At 44.4% G+C, this 17,231-nt stretch overlaps 1 protein-coding gene across 2 annotated transcripts; it reads left to right on the forward strand.

Annotated features, from left to right (window-relative positions):
- Positions 1 to 1,597: 1,597 nt before the first annotated feature.
- LDHA (lactate dehydrogenase A) lies at positions 1,598 to 15,000 on the forward strand. 2 transcript variants are annotated; one of them, XM_031653363.1, is made up of 8 exons: positions 1,598 to 1,845; positions 4,018 to 4,167; positions 6,591 to 6,708; positions 8,020 to 8,193; positions 9,675 to 9,848; positions 10,535 to 10,652; positions 12,729 to 12,852; positions 14,273 to 15,000. In XM_031653363.1, the coding sequence occupies exons 2-8, from the start codon at positions 4,042 to 4,044 to the stop codon at positions 14,435 to 14,437; spliced, it is 999 nt and encodes a 332-aa protein (XP_031509223.1). In that variant the 5' UTR covers positions 1,598 to 1,845; positions 4,018 to 4,041; the 3' UTR covers positions 14,438 to 15,000. The 2 variants fall into 2 exon arrangements, with proteins under 2 accessions (XP_031509223.1, XP_031509222.1); XM_031653362.1 differs by lacking the exon at positions 1,598 to 1,845 and adding an exon at positions 3,471 to 3,805.
- Positions 15,001 to 17,231: the final 2,231 nt, after the last annotated feature.

Below are 17,231 nucleotides of genomic sequence, written 5' to 3' on the forward strand. Positions count from 1 at the left end.
GACACCAAGCAGTTCTCCAGGAGACACCAACTGGGTGTCCTAGAATTCAATTCCATCCTGATACTGTCCACCCGCAGATAGTGTCAGATTCCACAGGTTAAGAGTGCCATCCCACAAGGCTGCTTCCCCCTTCAAACACCAATCTCAAGATACAGACGAATAGCTGGATAGAAGAGATGCAAAGGCCAAGATATGCCCCCTCTAGGTACTTCATCCTCTGAACACTTCCAGAGTTAAGCAACTCGGAAGCTCATCAAATCTTTTTCAAGAGTTTTATAGAGTTTAATTGCCAGCCTCCACCCCTTTCCTAGAGGTTAGTGAGTTGGGCTGAAAGTTCCAGCCCTCTAATTCCCTAATCATGTGGTCTTTCCCATGACTGGCCCCTTTCTGAGGCGATCTAAGACTCCTAATTCATTAACATTAAGTCAGGGAAAGAGGCTCTTAATAAATAACAAAAGACACTCCTATCAGAAAATTCAGGAAATTTTGGCATACTCAAGGGCTTACCAAATATATTTCATAATATACCCCACAGTGGGAAAGTACTGGTACAAATTAGAGATGAAGGAGGGCGGGCTAGGCAATGGAATCAGCAATAATACAGGCCCAGAGGTAAGTATGATAAGAAAACGAACAATTGAGCTGGGCACGGTGGCTGAAGCCTGTAATCTCAGCACTTTGGGAGGCCAAGGTGGGCAGATCACATGAGGCCAGGAGTTTGAGATCAGCCTGACCAACATTGTGAAACCCCGTGTCTACTAAAAATTACAGAAATCAGCCGGGCGTGGTGGCGCGTGGCTGTAATCCCAGCTACTCAGGAGGCTGAGGCAGGAGAATCGCTTGAACCCGGGAGGCGGAGGTTGCAGTGAGCTGAGATCACCCCACTGCACTCCAGCCTGGGCGACAGAGCAAATCCGTCTCAAAAAAAAAAAAAATCGCAGGGCAAGTGAGCGTGCTTGTAGTTCCAGTCACTTCGGGAAGTCGAGGTGGGAGGATTGCTTGAGCCGGAATGTCAAGCTGCAGGGAACCATGATCACGCCACTGCCCTCCAGCCTGGGTGACAGTGAGACTCTGTCTCGAAATATACCAAGGCAAACAAACAAACAAAAAAACCAAAACCAAAAAAACACACCACCGACAGTTCTTGGATATGGCTGAGACTTGAGATGAGATGCCAGTGGGGTGGGCAGTAGGAAGTGCAGACTAAGATGTAAATTTGAACTGAGTCACCCTGCAAGGCCTGAGAGGCCAAGGCTTCACTGTGAGTGAGGAGCTGGTAGGCTTAGCAGCAGAGGGAAAAGCAGCGTCAAGTTTTGGCGGTCACTCGACTTAGGCAAGAACAGACCGACTGACTGCTAGGCATTTTCTTCCTTTCGTTCAACAAGTATTTGTGGAGTGCCTATTACATGCCAGAAGCTGTTCTGGACACTGAGAAACAGGGATGAAGAATAAACAGATCCAAGCCTTCCTGAGAGTAACCTCCCCAGGTCTCATGGATGAGGAAACTGAAGGTCGTCCTGACTCCGTCATGGCTCCGACCCAGGCTTCTGTGGCTGGAGGGCAGCACCTTACTTATAAGTTCCAGTGCACGTGGAGCAGTCTGCGGGTCGGCTGTCTGGCTGCGCGCGCCGCCTGGGCCTCTCCAGTGCCCCGCCTGGCTCTGCATCCACCCCCAGCCCGACCCACACGTGGGTTCCCGCACGTCCGCCGGCCCCCCCGCTGACGTCAGCATAGCTGTTCCACTTAAGGCCCCCCCCGCGCTCAGCTCAGAGTGCTGCAGCCGCTGCCGCCGATTCGGGATCTCATTGCCGCGTGTCCCGGACGACCGCCTGACGTGCATTCCCGGTACGGTAGGGCCCTGCGCGCACTGCGCCGGAGGGATGGGCGCGTAGAGCGAACTGCCTCTGGCTCTGCTGGCCTCCGCTGCTCGCGAAGGGGTTCCTACACCCGGGAGGTGTAGGAGCTGCTTCCAAGAAGCGCAGCCCCGAGACCTCGGCGGTGGCGCACACCACGCGTGTGTTCGGAGCTCGCCGCGCTCTGCTTTTGCTCTAAGCGGGAACCATGGCTTCTGGCCGTGCTGGGGAACCGAGGAGGTGGCCACACCCAACCAGGGGTTGAAAGCCAGGGTGGATGCGGAACAACGAGATGATAGGCCTTAAGGGTGGGGCATGCGGCTGGGCTCGAAATCGGCCGGCAGTGTAAAACTCGAGGTCCAGTTCCCGGAGCCCATAGAGCCAAAAAAGCCTCAGCTTGTCCGGGGCGGGTTCTTGGAAGCCGGAAAGCGGCTGAGTACCACGCGGCTTGCATTTTTCTCTTGGGACGCTCGAGAGGTGGGCTCCGTGAGGGCAGCTGCTGCCTGCAGATTATAGGGAGCACTTTGCGCATTTATTAAGGAGCTACTGGTGTATCTCGGGCTGCGTTAAGCACGGCGCATGCAAAGATGAAGCAGGCAGCATGCCAGCCCTCCCGCACCTCACGACGTTCAGTTGAGTAGGATCCGCCGGTACCAACTCTTTAACAAATGGGGAGACCTAAAGCTAGGAGACAGTCAGGGATCTCTAAGTTCCCAGTGAGTAGGCGGCAGAGGTGAGGAGTAGAACTCGTTTTTGCCTGTCTCTCGCCGCTAGACGCACCCTTCCCTCACCCCATGCCCTCCCACCTCCGCCCCTATATTGAAGGTAGCATTGGATCCCGGGGCCGTTAGTGAAGCTAGCAGGTGTCCGCAGGAACTCCCTTCCCCCTGCCAGGCTAGAAACCTTACAAGGCTGTCTAGAAATAGCAGTGATTTGTAAGGAGAGACCCGACTCCAGCGTGGTGGCTCTGGGCTGCCTGCCTAGAGGTCCTCTCGGGTTTTTGCCCTTTGGAGTGGTGTCAAAACTAGACGTGATACTTTGGGGATGCAGCCTGTGATCTTCCTTCCAGCGAATGCAGTGCAGGGTTGGATTAACACGGTGGAAAGAATTCGAGGGTTCCATCAAGTAGCTATTAACTCTAGGGCTGCAGGCCTCAGGTCCTCTGCAGCTATTTCTACACTCCCTGTACTCAAACAATTTCTTCATACTGGGCCTGACAGGCCTTTGCAACAAGGATCACGGTAGAAGCCACACCGTGCGCCTCCCTCTGGGTTGGTTAACAGGCCCTGGTTTCTAGTATTGAGATTTAAAGTCTGGCGCTGACTGCGCGCCAGGCCTGGGAGGCTGCCAGCTAGGCTTCACGTTGCTCGCGTCTGCTTCGGGGCATTCATTAGGTCTGAAGTCTGAATCCCAGCTCCCTCCGTCTCACCCACTGAGCTGGATAGCTCCAGATTGCCTCTGCTTGCGGGCGGGGCTTCTCAGGCTTCTGCCGTCTGGCGCGTTGCCCGCTTCCCAATGGCCGGAGGCCGCTAGGGTGATCGGCTTCGCCCCTGCGCTCTGTAATGCGCATGCGCACGTACACAAGTTTCCTGGGCCCGCCCATCTTCCGGATTTGGGCGGGGCGTAAAAGCAGGGCGGTCTGAAGCCGCAGCTATTAGTCTGATTTCCGCCCACCTTTCCGAGCGAGGAGAACCACAAAGCGCGCATGCGCGCTGATAACCGCACGCTTCAGTGCCTTGGGCTCGAGCTTTGTGGCAGTTAGTGAATTTTCTGCACATACCTCTGGTTTTTACTTGAAGCCTGGCTGTGTCCTTGCTGTAGGAGCAGGAGTGGCTCAAAGTGATCTTGTCCGAGGAAAGGCCAGCCCCACTTGGGGTTAATAAACCGCGATGGGTGAGCCCTCAGGAGGCTATACTTACACCCAAACGTCGATATTCCTTTTCCACGCTAAGGTATGGGCCTTCACTCTTCACCGACCCTGTCATTAGGCCTTTCAACTCTCTTTTGGCAACCATTAGGTTTTTTTCCCCTCCCTTTTTAGTCATCTCTTGTGATTTTATAGTGGCAAATACCCCCGAAGGAAGCAAAATAGCTTTTAAAAAAATCTCTTGGTTAACAAACATTAAAGAGGATGTAGTGACACTAAGTGTTTTTCCCCCTATAGATTCCTTTTGGTTCCAAGTCCAATATGGCAACTCTCAAGGATCAGCTGATTCATAATCTTCTAAAGGAAGAACAGACTCCCCAGAATAAGATTACAGTTGTTGGGGTTGGTGCTGTTGGCATGGCCTGTGCCATCAGTATCTTAATGAAGGTAAGTGAGAATCTACCACACTGGAAGCCCATACCTTGACCCCGTCCTCTGCCCCCACTCCCACCCCTAGAATTGTATTATTACGTTTCATATAACAATATTTAGATTTATGCACTCATTCAGGTAACTTTCTGTGAAACAAAGTTTGGAAATATGATGATACACCAAAAGTGTATCTGAAATTAAAAACAATCAAAGGTCATCAGGCTGGAGACCCAGTTCCTAAAATTCATTATTCTGTATTAACATGCATGGATTGACTACCAATGAAAAGGAAGGGTCCATGACTTTAAATGAGCCAAAATTCTTTTAAAGTGATTTTTGAATTGAAAATGACACATATGGTAAAATTATATGGGAAATCTTAAGTTCTACCCAAACCTCATTGCCCCTGTGCCTTAGGTAGCAATTTTGTTATCAATTATGGAACTAAAATTTAATTAGAAAAAAGAGAAATTGTGAGTAAAGCACTCCTTATTACACTATTGAAACCTGATTTATATTTAAAAGAAATTGAGGCAGCTTACAACATGAAAATGTCTGAGGCCGGGTGCAGTGGCTTATGCCTGTAATCCCAGCACTTTAGGAGGAGGCCGAGGTGGGCAGATCACGAGGTCAGGAGATGGAGACCATCCTGACTAACATGATGAAAGCCCATCTCTACTAAAAATACAAAAATTAGCCGGGTGTGCTGGCACACGCCTATAGTCCCAGCTACTTGGGAGGCTGAGGCAGGAGAATTGCTTGAACACGGGAGGTGGAGGTTGCAGTGAGCCAAGACAGCACTACTGTACTCCAGTCTGGGCGACAGTGAGACTCCATTTCAAAAAAAAATAAAAAATCTGAAGTTCAGATGTGGGGTTTCTAATACAAATGAATTCTGGGTTCTGAATAGAAATGGATTCAAGTGAGAAGGGACTAAAGGCAGAAATGAGCTATGAAAAGGCCTTGTAACAACACGGGTGACTCTACATATGTTCTTAGGAAAGGCCACATAATACACAAACTTTTATTCCTTACCCACTTGATGAGAAATTGATGCTGTTTTCCTCACACCTACAAACCGCCTATGGATTTTCTCTGCGATGGCCTCTGGCTCAGGTGTGGGTAAGAAAAGTAACTGCCACTCATTATATTGTAGATGATTTAGGGGTAGATCTGCAGCTCGAATAACATTTTTGGTAATGATAGACCACATCCATTTGTATTAAAGCTGTTATTGGTGCTCCTGGCCTGAAATGCACCTATTAACTTTTAGAGTTGCAACTATAAGGATATTTTTTGCCAATATTATACACTGCGCAAATCTTTTTATCCATAACTGTTAGTATTGGTTCATATATGGAATCGACCAGGGAATAGTTCAGATTCCATCTCTGAAAGATGGGTGGAAATCAGACTTTTTAACTTATTTTTTGAGACGGAATCTTGCTTTGTTGCCCTGGCTGGAGTGCAGTGGCACGATCTTGGCTCACTTCATCTCCTGGGTTCAAGCAATTCTCCTGTCTTAGCCTCCCAGGTAGCTGGGACTGCAGGTGCCCACCAACACACTCAGCTAATTTTTGTATTTTTAGTAGAGATAGAGAGATAGGCCTTCACCATATCACCACCTTCACCAGGCTGGTCTTTTTTTTTTTTTTTTTTTTTCTGAGATGGAGTCTCACCCTGTCGCCCAGCCTGGAGTTCAGTGGCATGAACTTGACTCATTGCAGGCTCTGCTGACTGGGTTCATGCCTTTCTCCTGTCTCACCCGCCCGCCACCACGCCTGGCTAATTTGTATTTTTAGTAGAGACGGGGGTTTCACCGTGTTAGCCAAGATGGTCTTAATCTACTGACCTCGTGATCTGCCCGCCTTGGCCTCCCAAAGTGATGGGATTACAGGCATGAGCCACCGCGCCTGGCCTGGCCAGGCTGGTCTTGAACTCCTGACCTCAAGTGATCCGCCCGCCTTGGCCTCCCAAAGTGTTGGGATTACAGATGTGAGTCACTATGCCCAGCCAGAATATTTACTGATTTCAAGTCTTGATACTGGTCAATATCACCTAGTTAAATGAATAACAACCTAACATTGGTGTGTAGGATGGAATTTGAGAGAGTAGATAGAGCAGTTTTATATAATTGAAAGTTATTCTAGCAACTGCCAATCCAGTGTTCTGCTTCCACATCTACAGTGATGGAACTCCTATAGAGCTTGCTTCAGTGGGGAGACAGGGCTGGAGAGAGGGTCAATGCTATCTACGTATGGAGTAATCTGTAAGTCAGCTTTTGAAATGGGGTGCCCTCTACTTTGAAGTATATCTTGATACTGTACTAATAAAGTAACAGAACTCTCCTACGCCAGAAATACAGAAATTTTTTCATGCTCCTCTTAAAATCTAGACGTGGCGATTTTCCATTTAACTAAATATTTTATGTCTTTTAGGACTTGGCAGATGAACTTGCTCTTGTTGATGTCATCGAAGACAAATTGAAGGGAGAGATGATGGATCTCCAACATGGCAGCCTTTTCCTTAGAACACCAAAGATTGTCTCTGGGAAAGGTTGATTTCAACAAGTTTATATTATAATCCATGCGACTTAAATTCTTTTTTCAGATGGTCTCTCTTTGTTGCTTAGGGTAGAGTGCAGTTGCACAATTACGGCTCACTGCAGCCTCGAACCCTGGGCTCAAGCAATCCTCCTTCCACTTCATTACCCCCTCCCCCTCACAAAGAAGCTGGGACTATAGGGCATGCTACCATGCCCAGCTAATTTTTTTACTTTTTGTAGAAATGGGGACTCACTGTGTTGCCTAGGCCTGTCTTGAACCACTGGGTTCAAGTGATCCTCCCTCATTAGCCTTCCAAAGTACTGGGATTGCAGGTGTGAACCACTGTGCCCAGACTTAGACTTAAATGCTTTATCAGGCTTGAAATCCTAGCTCTTTGAAGATTTTGTTTTAAATGCAGGGTACAAGAGCCTGGGAAAAATTTCACTTGGGTGACTGTGAATATCAAAGTTTCAATTTCCAGTAAATGGTTTAAAATAGAAATCCAATTTGTCCATGCTATGGAAACCACCTGAATTAGAATGTAATGAGTAAAGCTTAAACCTTAGGTCTGTATTTAACCACATTGTGTTACTTTCTTGCCCCCACATCCTTTCACAGGCGCAACACAAAGTTGAGAATAGGGTAAATAAATGAGCCTGTTCAGCCAGTATTCTTGACTTGACCCTTTCACACTTAACAGCACCAGTCAAGAAACCTGAATGTGAGCCCAAATAGTGTCTACTTTTGTACCTGAAAATCACTGGCCACCTCGCTAATGGGCAACTCCCTTCATTGCTGGCTTAACTTTCTTGTGCCATAGGGTATCTAGAAGCAAAATATGCTTGTTAAGTGTAAAACTGTCTCTGCTTAGAAACAAGTCCCCCTACCACCACCAGCACCACCACCACCACACACACACACACCACACACACACAGACACACACACACACACACCACACACACACAAATTGCCTGTTCCTGGACTGATAGGACACGAGTTAAGTAAAAACAGGAGTATGGAAAAGTGTGAACGTTGAGCTTAGGTAACAAAAATTTTGAGGATATGTAAAAAATTAATAGGAGAATCAAATAATAAACTTGATTCCCTCCACCTCCCCCTAATTACAGTTACATAACGTTACAACTTGACTAAAACTAGAATACAGGAAAGATATTGACATGCTCTTCCTCCATTTAAGAAATCATAATGATAAAACTCTAAAAACAACAAAGGTCTGTGGGGCACTTATGGAACAAATTTTTGCTGCTTAGGTAAAATTTATTCTAAAGGCCTTAATCTGGTCATTTCCCTTTTCTCTAGACTATAGTGTAACTGCAAACTCCAAGCTGGTCATTATCACGGCTGGGGCACGTCAACAAGAGGGAGAAAGCCGTCTTAATTTGGTCCAGCGTAACGTGAACATCTTTAAATTCATCGTTCCTAATGTTGTAAAATACAGCCCGAACTGCAAGTTGCTTATTGTTTCAAATCCAGGTGAGCCTTTTAACTGCGTAAAAATTGACAAGCTGTAGTAAAACTGATAGTATATGATATGTGTGTATATATATATTTTAATATTTTAAAATATTATTTTAAAAATATATATTTTGAGACGGAGTTTCGCTCTTGTAGCCCAGGTTGGAGTGCAGCGGTGCAATCTCGGCTCACTGCAACCTCTGCCTCCTGGGGTCAAGTGATTCTCTTGCCTCAGCCTCTCAAGTAGCTGGGATTACACGCGCCTGCCACCACGCGTGGCTAATTTTTTATATTTTTAGTAGAGACAGGGTTTCACAGTGTTGGCCAGGCTGGTTTTGAACTCCTGGCCTCAAGCAGTCCACCTGTCTCGGCCTTCCAAAGTGCTAGAATTACAGGCATGAGCCACTGTGCCCAGCCACGCATGTTTATTGGTTCATTTATTTTTCATGTTTCACTTCCCTTCTAAGGAGATTTGTGCTTTTTGTTTTTTTTTTAATAATTAATTTTAAAACATTAAAGAGAATACAATGCCTTTAAATGTAGTTGGAGCTTAATATTACCTGCCCAAGATCTTGGATAAGGGATAAGTTTGTGAATAACTGCTATTCTCTTTTTTTTTTTTTTTTTTTTTTTTTGAGACAGTCTCACTTTGTAGCCCAGGCTGGAGTACAGTGGTTTGATCTTGGCTCACTGCAACCTCTGCCTCCTGGGTTCAAGCAATTCTCCTGCTTCAGCCTCCCAAGTAGCTGGGATTACAGGCATGTGCCACCATGCTCGGCTAATTTTTATAGTTTTAGTAGAGATGGGGTTTCACCATGTTGCCCAGGCTGGTCTCAAATTCCTGAGCTCAGGTGATCCATCTGCCTCGGCCTCCCAAAGTATTAGGATTACAGGTATGAGCCACCGTGCTCGGGCCCATAATTGTCTCTTAGTTGATACACAGTTTATTTTCATAAAACTGTTACTATACTTTTTTTTGAGACCATGTCTCACTCTGCCACCCAAGCTGGAGGGCAATGGGATGATCATGGCAGCTTTGACCTACTAGGCTCAAGTGATCCTCCTTCCTCAGCCTCTTAAGTAGCTAGGACTGCAGGTGTGCACCAATATGCCTGGCTAGCTTTTTAAGGTTTTTTTGTAGAGATGGGGTTTTGCTATGTTGCCCAAGCTGGTCTTGAACTGCTGGCCTCAGGCAGTCCTCCCACCTCAGCCTCCCAAAGTGTGGGGATTACAGGTGTGAGCTCTCATGCCCAGCCAAAATTATACTTTTTGAATACTAATGGACTTGATATACATAGTATAGAGGCTTAAAAAATATTAACAAAATTATGGGTTAGCCATGATCAATATCAAGATCCATACAAAGCCATATATCTGGAGTAGCCTATCATTATCTAACAATCACCTAGTATCTGCTTAACTATTTTCTTCATAGTAAGGATATCTTTTTGTGTATGGGGAGGGATAATGGGTGACTTTTATTTTCTCCTTTTTCATAGTGGATATCTTGACCTATGTGGCTTGGAAGATAAGTGGTTTTCCCAAAAACCGTGTTATTGGAAGTGGTTGCAATCTGGATTCAGCCAGATTCCGTTACCTGATGGGGGAAAGACTGGGAGTTCACCCATTAAGCTGTCATGGGTGGGTCCTTGGGGAACATGGAGATTCCAGTGGTAAGCATAAGTTATTTTCTTTTTGTTTTCGAAAAGATTATATAAAAAGTCGATGAGCATTGTATTATTCAATTAGAGCCTAATCAAATATCCATTCAGTAGGATAGAATGGTTTCCTGAAAACTAGTATTTTATATAATTATATGTTAAGAATTGTTAAGATTGTTGCCATTTTATATGGCATTTTATGGCGAGGGGGATGGGGAATGAAATTTCTCTTCTTACCGTGGATATCTTAAGACTATAGTTCTTAGGATGACTTCAGTCATTTAATATCACAGCTGTTTATACTTGGCTTGTACTGCCTGGCCCTGAAAATGTCAGCAAATCCAAATGGAGTCCACAAAAGTTATATTACTATCACAGTTGAAAAATGTTATGATTTGGTTCTGTATGCTAAGAAAACCCCCCTTATGTTCTCATACTATCTTTATATTTCAAATATACGTGGGTTAAACATTTCAATTGGCCAGAGAAACAGGTTAGAATACGGTGAAAATTCTTAGTTTTATATAACTTAAGTAAATGAAAATCTAATCTAAAAATGAGTAATGACTACTTTAGTAGTCTTGACCATCTACCAAAATTGAGTATTCTTCCTCCGAAGATAAGAGTTAGAAAAATGAATCATAATTACTAATCTGTTGGTACATGAAAATAGATGTAGTCTGTACTGTTTCTTTTAGTGCCTGTATGGAGTGGAATGAATGTTGCTGGTGTCTCCCTGAAGACTCTGCACCCAGATTTAGGGACTGATAAAGATAAGGAACAATGGAAAGAGGTTCACAAGCAGGTGGTTGAGAGGTAATCTTTTAATTTGGCAACACAGAATATGAACATTTACTGTTTTTATTTAAAAGTTTAAAATTGTAATAGCATTTGCATTTGAGAACTTTTTGTTAGAAAACTTGAGGGTTTTTTTTTTTTTTTTCTGAGACAAAATCTCGCTCTTTCGCACAGGCTGGAGTGCAGTGGTGCAATCTTGGCTCACTGCGACCTCCACCTCCCAGGTTCAGGTGATTCTCCTGCCTCAGCCTCCTGAGTAGCTGGGACTACAGGCATGTGCCACCACACCCGGCTAATTTTTTGTATTTTTAGTAGAGATGGGGTTTCACCATGTTAGCTAGGATGGTCTTGATCTCCTGACCTCGTGATCTGCTTGCCTCAGCCTCCCAAAGTGCTGGGATTACAAGTGTGAACCACCATACCTTTTTTTTTTTTTTGAGACAGCATCTCACTCTTGCCCAGGCTTGAGTAAAGTGGTACCATCTCTGCTCACTGCAACCTATGCAGTGGGTTCAAGTGATTCTCCTGCCTCAGCCTCCCAAGTAGTTGGGACTACAGGCGTTCACCACTATGCCCAGCTAATTTTTGTATTTTTAGTAGAGACGGGGTTTCACCATGTTGGCCAGGCTGGTCTCAAATTTCTGACCTCGGGTGATCTGCCCGCCCTAGCCTCCCAAAGTGCAGGGATTACACACATGAGCCACCTTACCTGGCTGAGAAAACTTGTTTTCTTAAGCTTTGTTAAGATCATACTATAAAAACATTCTTTAAAAAAAAAAAGAATGGGCCTCACCTTGCAAGGCCCAGGCCCCAGGGCCCTAGGATCACTTGAGCTCAGGAGTTCAAGACCGGCCTGGGCAACAGGGTAAAACCCTGTCTCTGCAATAAATACAACAGTTAGCCAGGCGTGGTGGTGAACACCTGTGGTCTTAGCTACTCAAGGGGCTGAGGCAGGAGGATCGCCTGAGCCTGGGAGGTCAAGACTGCAGTGAAGCGAGATCCTGCCACTGCACTCCAGCCTGCTAGCCTGGGTGACAGAGTGAGAGCCTGTCTCAAAAGAAAAAAAAATTATTGAAATAGGGAAGCTTTCAACTTGGTGGCATTATTTACCTTTGTGGTCCTGTGTGGACCTCAGGTCTATAGAATTAAGAAACGAATCATAATCTTTAGTTCATGACATATTCTCATGATTGGTCAAGCAAGGCCCTCTTGTTTGTATTTGTTTAATTAAATAAAACCTGTGAACCCGCTGGGCGCAGTGGCTCACGCCTGTAATCCCAGCACTTTGGGAGGCCGAGGCGGGCAGATCACGAGGTCAGGAGATCGAGACCATCCTGGCCAACACGGTGAAACCCCGTCTCTACTAAAAATGCAAAAAATTAGCTGGGCGTGGTGGCGGGCGCCTGTAGTCCCAGCTACTCGGGAGGCTGAGGCAGAGAATGGCGTGAACCCGGGAGGCGGAGCTTGCAGTGAGCCAAGATCGCGCCACTGCACTCCAGCCTGGGTGACAGAGCGAGACTCCGTCTCAAAAAAAAAAAAAAAAAAAAAAAAAACAAACCTGTGAACCCACCACCCAGCTCAAGAAAGAAACACTGATGATATCTGTCAAATAACATTGTTGAATCAGAATTTAGTATTCCGCTGGTGTTTGGAAGTAAGTGGATTCTGCGTTCTTTCCCCCAGCTATTCCTCTGTCCCCCTCACGCTCCCACTTGACATAATCTTGAGTTAAGAATGCTATGTTGTCTTGGATTTCTTTTTAAAATTCAATATTATATTTTTAAGAATTATCCCATTTTTTTGTACAAGTAGCCATAGTTTATTTTTTGATACCTGTGTAATATCCCATTGTATCAGTATACCATGATTTATCCATTCTTCTGTTGGAGGACATTGGAAAGATTGTCATGTTTTTGCTGTTACTAACAGTACTGTTAATGAACATCCCTAGCGTACATGTGCAAGAGTTATTCTTGGTATAATGCAACATTTTGGCATTATTTACTGTAAAACATGTGTTAATGAAAACTTTGTTTTTCTTTCTTTCTCCCACCCTGCTTTTTCTGCCCTGACCTATGGTTTTCTACCCTCCAGTGCTTATGAGGTGATCAAACTCAAAGGCTACACATCCTGGGCTATTGGACTCTCTGTTGCAGATTTGGCAGAGAGTATAATGAAGAATCTTAGGCGAGTGCACCCAGTTTCCACCATGATTAAGGTAGGTCTGTGTAGTGATACACTGTATTTGAATGCTTTTTCCTGGCCTTTTACAAAGATTCTTCTGAGAAAGATTAATACAAGTCTTCCATTACTGACTAAAGTGAAATAAATTAATGGACCCACAGCTTTCCTTTTTTGAAAGAAATGGTTGAGCTTTAGGATTAATGTCCACTAGGCCTGTTCAACACATAGATACTTGATAATTTGACTACAAAGAAGTCTCATTCAATTATGCTGAGGTAGGTGGAAGACTGTAAAAGAAATATTTTTCCATTGGGGAAAATAGAAATTATATTCAAGTTAGCATTCTGTTACTATTTTTAATGACTTTATTTTATATTATTCAGTAAGTCATAACTGAAAACCTGGAAAGGAATTTCTCCCTATCAAAGTTTTTTATTTTTTTGAGACAGTCTTCTTCTATCGCCCAGGCTGGAGAGTAGTGGCCAATCAATTTTTGTATTTTTAGTAAAGACGGAGTTTCACCATATTGGCCAGGCTGGTCTCGAACTCCTGACCTCGTGATCCACCCGCCTTGGCTTCCCAAAATGCTGGGATTACAGGCGTGAGCCACTGCACCCTGCCTCAAGTTGTATTTTAAAATCTTCATAATTAGGCCACACACAGTGACTCACAGCTGTAATGCCAGCACTTTTGGAAGGCCAAGGGCAGGAGAATTGCTTGAGCCCAGGTGTTTGAGACCACCCTAGGCAGTATAGTGAGACCTTGTCTCTATTTTTAAAAAAAAAAAAAAGGGCCGGGTGCAGCAGCTGATGCCTGTAATCACTTTGGGAGGCCAAGGGGTGGATCACCTGAGGTCAGTAGTTCAAGACCAGCCTGACCAACATGGTGAAAACCTGTCTCTACTAAAAATACAAAATTAGCTGGGCGTGGTTGCACAAGCCTGTAATCCCAGCTACTTGGGAGGCAGAGGCAGGAGAATCACTTGAACCCAGGAGGCAGAGGTTGCAGTGAGCTGAGATCGCACCACTGCCCTCCAGCCTGGGCAACAAGAGCGTAACTCCATCCAAAAAAAAAAAAAGCGGCTAGGCTCTGGCTTATGCCTGCAATCCCAGCACTTTGGGAGGCCAAGAGGTGGATCAACTGAGGTCAAGAGTTTGAGACCAGCCTGGCCAACATGGTGAAACCCCGTCTCTACTAAAAATACAAAAATTAGCCAAGTGTGGTGGCGCACGCCTGTAGTCCCAGAAGGCTGAAGCAGGAGAATCACTTGAACCCTGGAGGTGGAGGTTGCGGTGAGCTGAGATTGTGCCACTGCACTCCAGCCTGGGTGACAGAGCGAGACTCTGCCTCAAAAAAAAAAAAAAGCTTTAAAATGATAGAGGCTGTAAGTCTTGAGAAACCGTAGAATGCATAGACAAAATGTAAGATTTTTTTTTTTTTCATTTCATCTTCAGGGTCTCTATGGAATAAAGGATGATGTCTTCCTCAGTGTTCCTTGCATTTTGGGACAGAATGGAATCTCAGACCTTGTGAAGGTGACTCTGACTCCTGAGGAAGAGGCCCGTTTGAAGAAGAGTGCAGATACACTTTGGGGGATCCAAAAAGAGCTGCAATTTTAAAGTCTTCTGATGTCATAGCATTTCACTGTCTAGGCTACAACAGGATTCTAGTTGGAGGTTGTGCATGTTGTCCTTTTTATCTGATCTGTGATTAAAACAGTAATATTTTAAGATGGACTGGGAAAAGCATTAACTCCTGAAGTTAGAAATAGGAATGGTTTGTGAAATCCACAGCTATATCCTGATGCTAGATGGTATTAATCTTGTGTAGTCCTAAACTGGTTAGTGTGAAATAGTTCTGACGCACCACTGCCAATTCTGTACATGCTGCATTTGCCCCTTGAGCCAGGTGGATGTTTACTGTGTGTTATATAATTTCCTGGCTCCTTCACTGAACATGCCTAGTCCAACATTTTTTCCCAGTCAGTCACATCCTGGGATCCAGTGTATAAATCCAATATCGTATGTCTTGTGCATAATTGTTCCAAAGGAGCTTATTTTGTGAACTATATATATCAGTAATGTACATTACCATATAACATAAAAAGATCTACATATAAACAATACAACCAACTATCCAAGTGTTATACCAACTAAAAACCCCAATAAACCTTGAACAGTGACTACTTTGGTTAATTCATTATATTAAGATATAGTCATAAAGCTACTAGTTATTATATTAATTTGGAAATGTTATGCTATTCTTGGGCAACCCTGCAACAATTTTTTCTAAAAGGGATATTATTGACTTTTAGCAGAGGAGGTAATAGTCAACTGAGTTGTACTGGTACCACTTCCATTATAATAAGTCCCAAAGTATTATATATTTGATAATGCTAATCATAATTGGAAAGTAACATTCTATATGTGAATGTAAAATTTATTTGCCAACTGAATAGAGGCAATGGTAGTTTGTCACTATAGGGAACACAGATTTTTGAGATCTTTTGCCCTCTGGAAGCCGGTAACAATTAAAAACAATTTTAAGGCCAGGTGCGATGGCTCATGCCTATAATCCCAGCACTTTGGGAAGCCCAGGTGGGCTGATCACTTGAGGCCAGGAGTGAGGGACCAGCCTGGCCAACACAGCAAAACCACATCTGTTTAAAAAAAAAAAAAAAGTACCCTTTGTGGTTGTCTATGAATGTTTTCTGTACATTTTTCTGAAAATATAACTGTGACCCTTATACAGGCCTGAAAACCATATTTGTAAAGGTTAACTGAACAACATTATTGTCATTCCCAACTCCAAGATCTTTTTCCAAAGATTGTTTCCTGAGAACTAGTTAAGAGAAGGAATTATCTTAAAGCATGGTTGTCCAACTTTTTGCTTTCCCTGAGCCACATTGGAAGAATTGTCTTGAGCCACACATTAAATACACTAACACGTGCCAGGTGTGATGGCTCACCTATAATCCCAGCGCTTGGGGAGGCCGAGGTGGATCACTTGACACCAGGAGTTCAAGACCAGCATGGCCAAGATGATGATACCCCATCTCCACTAAAAATAGAAAAATTAGCCAGGCATGGTGGCCTGTACTTGTAATCCCAACTACTTGGGAAGCTGAAGCACAAGAGGCTGAGGTGAGAGGATCGCTTGAACCCGGGAGGCAGAGATTGCAGTGAGCCAAGATGGCACCACTGCTCTCGGGCCTGGGCAACAGAGCAAGACTCCGTCTCAATAAAAATTAAAGAAATACATTAACACTAATGGTAGCTGATGAGTTAAAAAAAAAGTTCATAATCTTGATACCGCCAACACCTAAAGAGTCCTCACATTCAAAGGGTTGGACACAGCTATAAAGTGTATCATACTATGGATTTTTAGTGTATTCATATAGTTGGCAACCATCACCAGTATCTAATCTTAGAATATAGGCTGGGTGCTGTGCCTTGTAATCCCAGCACTTTAGGAGGCCAAGGTGGGTGGATTGCTTGAACCCAGGAGTTCGAGACCAGTCTGGGCAACATGGCAAAAGCCTGTCAACAACAACAACAAAAATTAGCCAGGCGTGGTGGCGGGCACCTGTAGTCCTAGCTGCACAGGAGGCTGAGGTGGGAGGATCCTTTGAGCCCAGGAGGCAGAGATTGCAGTGAGCCAAGATCCCGCCACTGTACTCCAGCCTGGGTGACAGAGTGAGACCCTGTCTCAAAAAAAAAAAAAATTTTTTTGATTAGCACAAAAAGAAGCCTGTAATTAATCCTGTAGCCTTTTGTAAACTGAGTCACCTTTAGTCTTTAAAATTTTTTAAATTTACATTAATTTTCTATTATTTGATACAATAAATTAGCCAATACCAACATGACTGAAAAATAATGCTTCAGTGAAATTGATTCTATTAATCTTTCATGAATTTTCAAATGCAGTCTTGTAAAACTTCCTTGCTTATGGGCAAAATAAATGTTCTAGGTTCACTTTGTACTTTCCTGCCCCAGGCATGAAGTAGGCCAACTCTGCAAGGAGCCTTGATTTTTTTTTTTTTCCTTAGTAACCTTGGGAACTAAATTAAGCAGGCTTTATCCCCATCTCACAGAAGTTGCCAGTTAGTGTAGAAGCAAATGTGACACTCAGAACATGGTTCTACTTCCTTTTTTTTCCCCCCACTAAAGACCATGTTGCCAAAATAAAACTCAGTACTTCAAAGCCATGTTCTTTAAAAATTCTTTAATTTTTTTTTTTATTTTGGCTGGGTGCAGTGGCTCATGCCTGTAATCCCAGCACTTTGGGAGGCCGAGGCAGGCAGATCACAAGGTCAGGAGATCGAGACCATCCTGGATAACACGGTGAAACCCCGCCTCTACCAAAAATAGAAAAAATTAGCTAGGCGTGGTGGTGGGCGCCCATAGTCCCAGC

This window comes from Papio anubis, chromosome 12 (genome assembly GCF_008728515.1).
Source record: "Papio anubis isolate 15944 chromosome 12, Panubis1.0, whole genome shotgun sequence".
NCBI lineage: Eukaryota > Metazoa > Chordata > Mammalia > Primates > Cercopithecidae > Papio > Papio anubis.

Bases quoted from the DNA above. Each gene is read 5' to 3' on its own strand.
- LDHA (XM_031653362.1), top strand. From the start codon at position 3,743: ATGGGTGAGCCCTCAGGAGGCTATACTTACACCCAAACGTCGATATTC. The intron at 6,709-8,019 runs GTTGATTTCAAC...CCTTTTCTCTAG, and splicing joins AAAGATTGTCTCTGGGAAAG to ACTATAGTGTAACTGCAAAC. The intron at 12,853-14,272 runs GTAGGTCTGTGT...TTTCATCTTCAG, and splicing joins CAGTTTCCACCATGATTAAG to GGTCTCTATGGAATAAAGGA.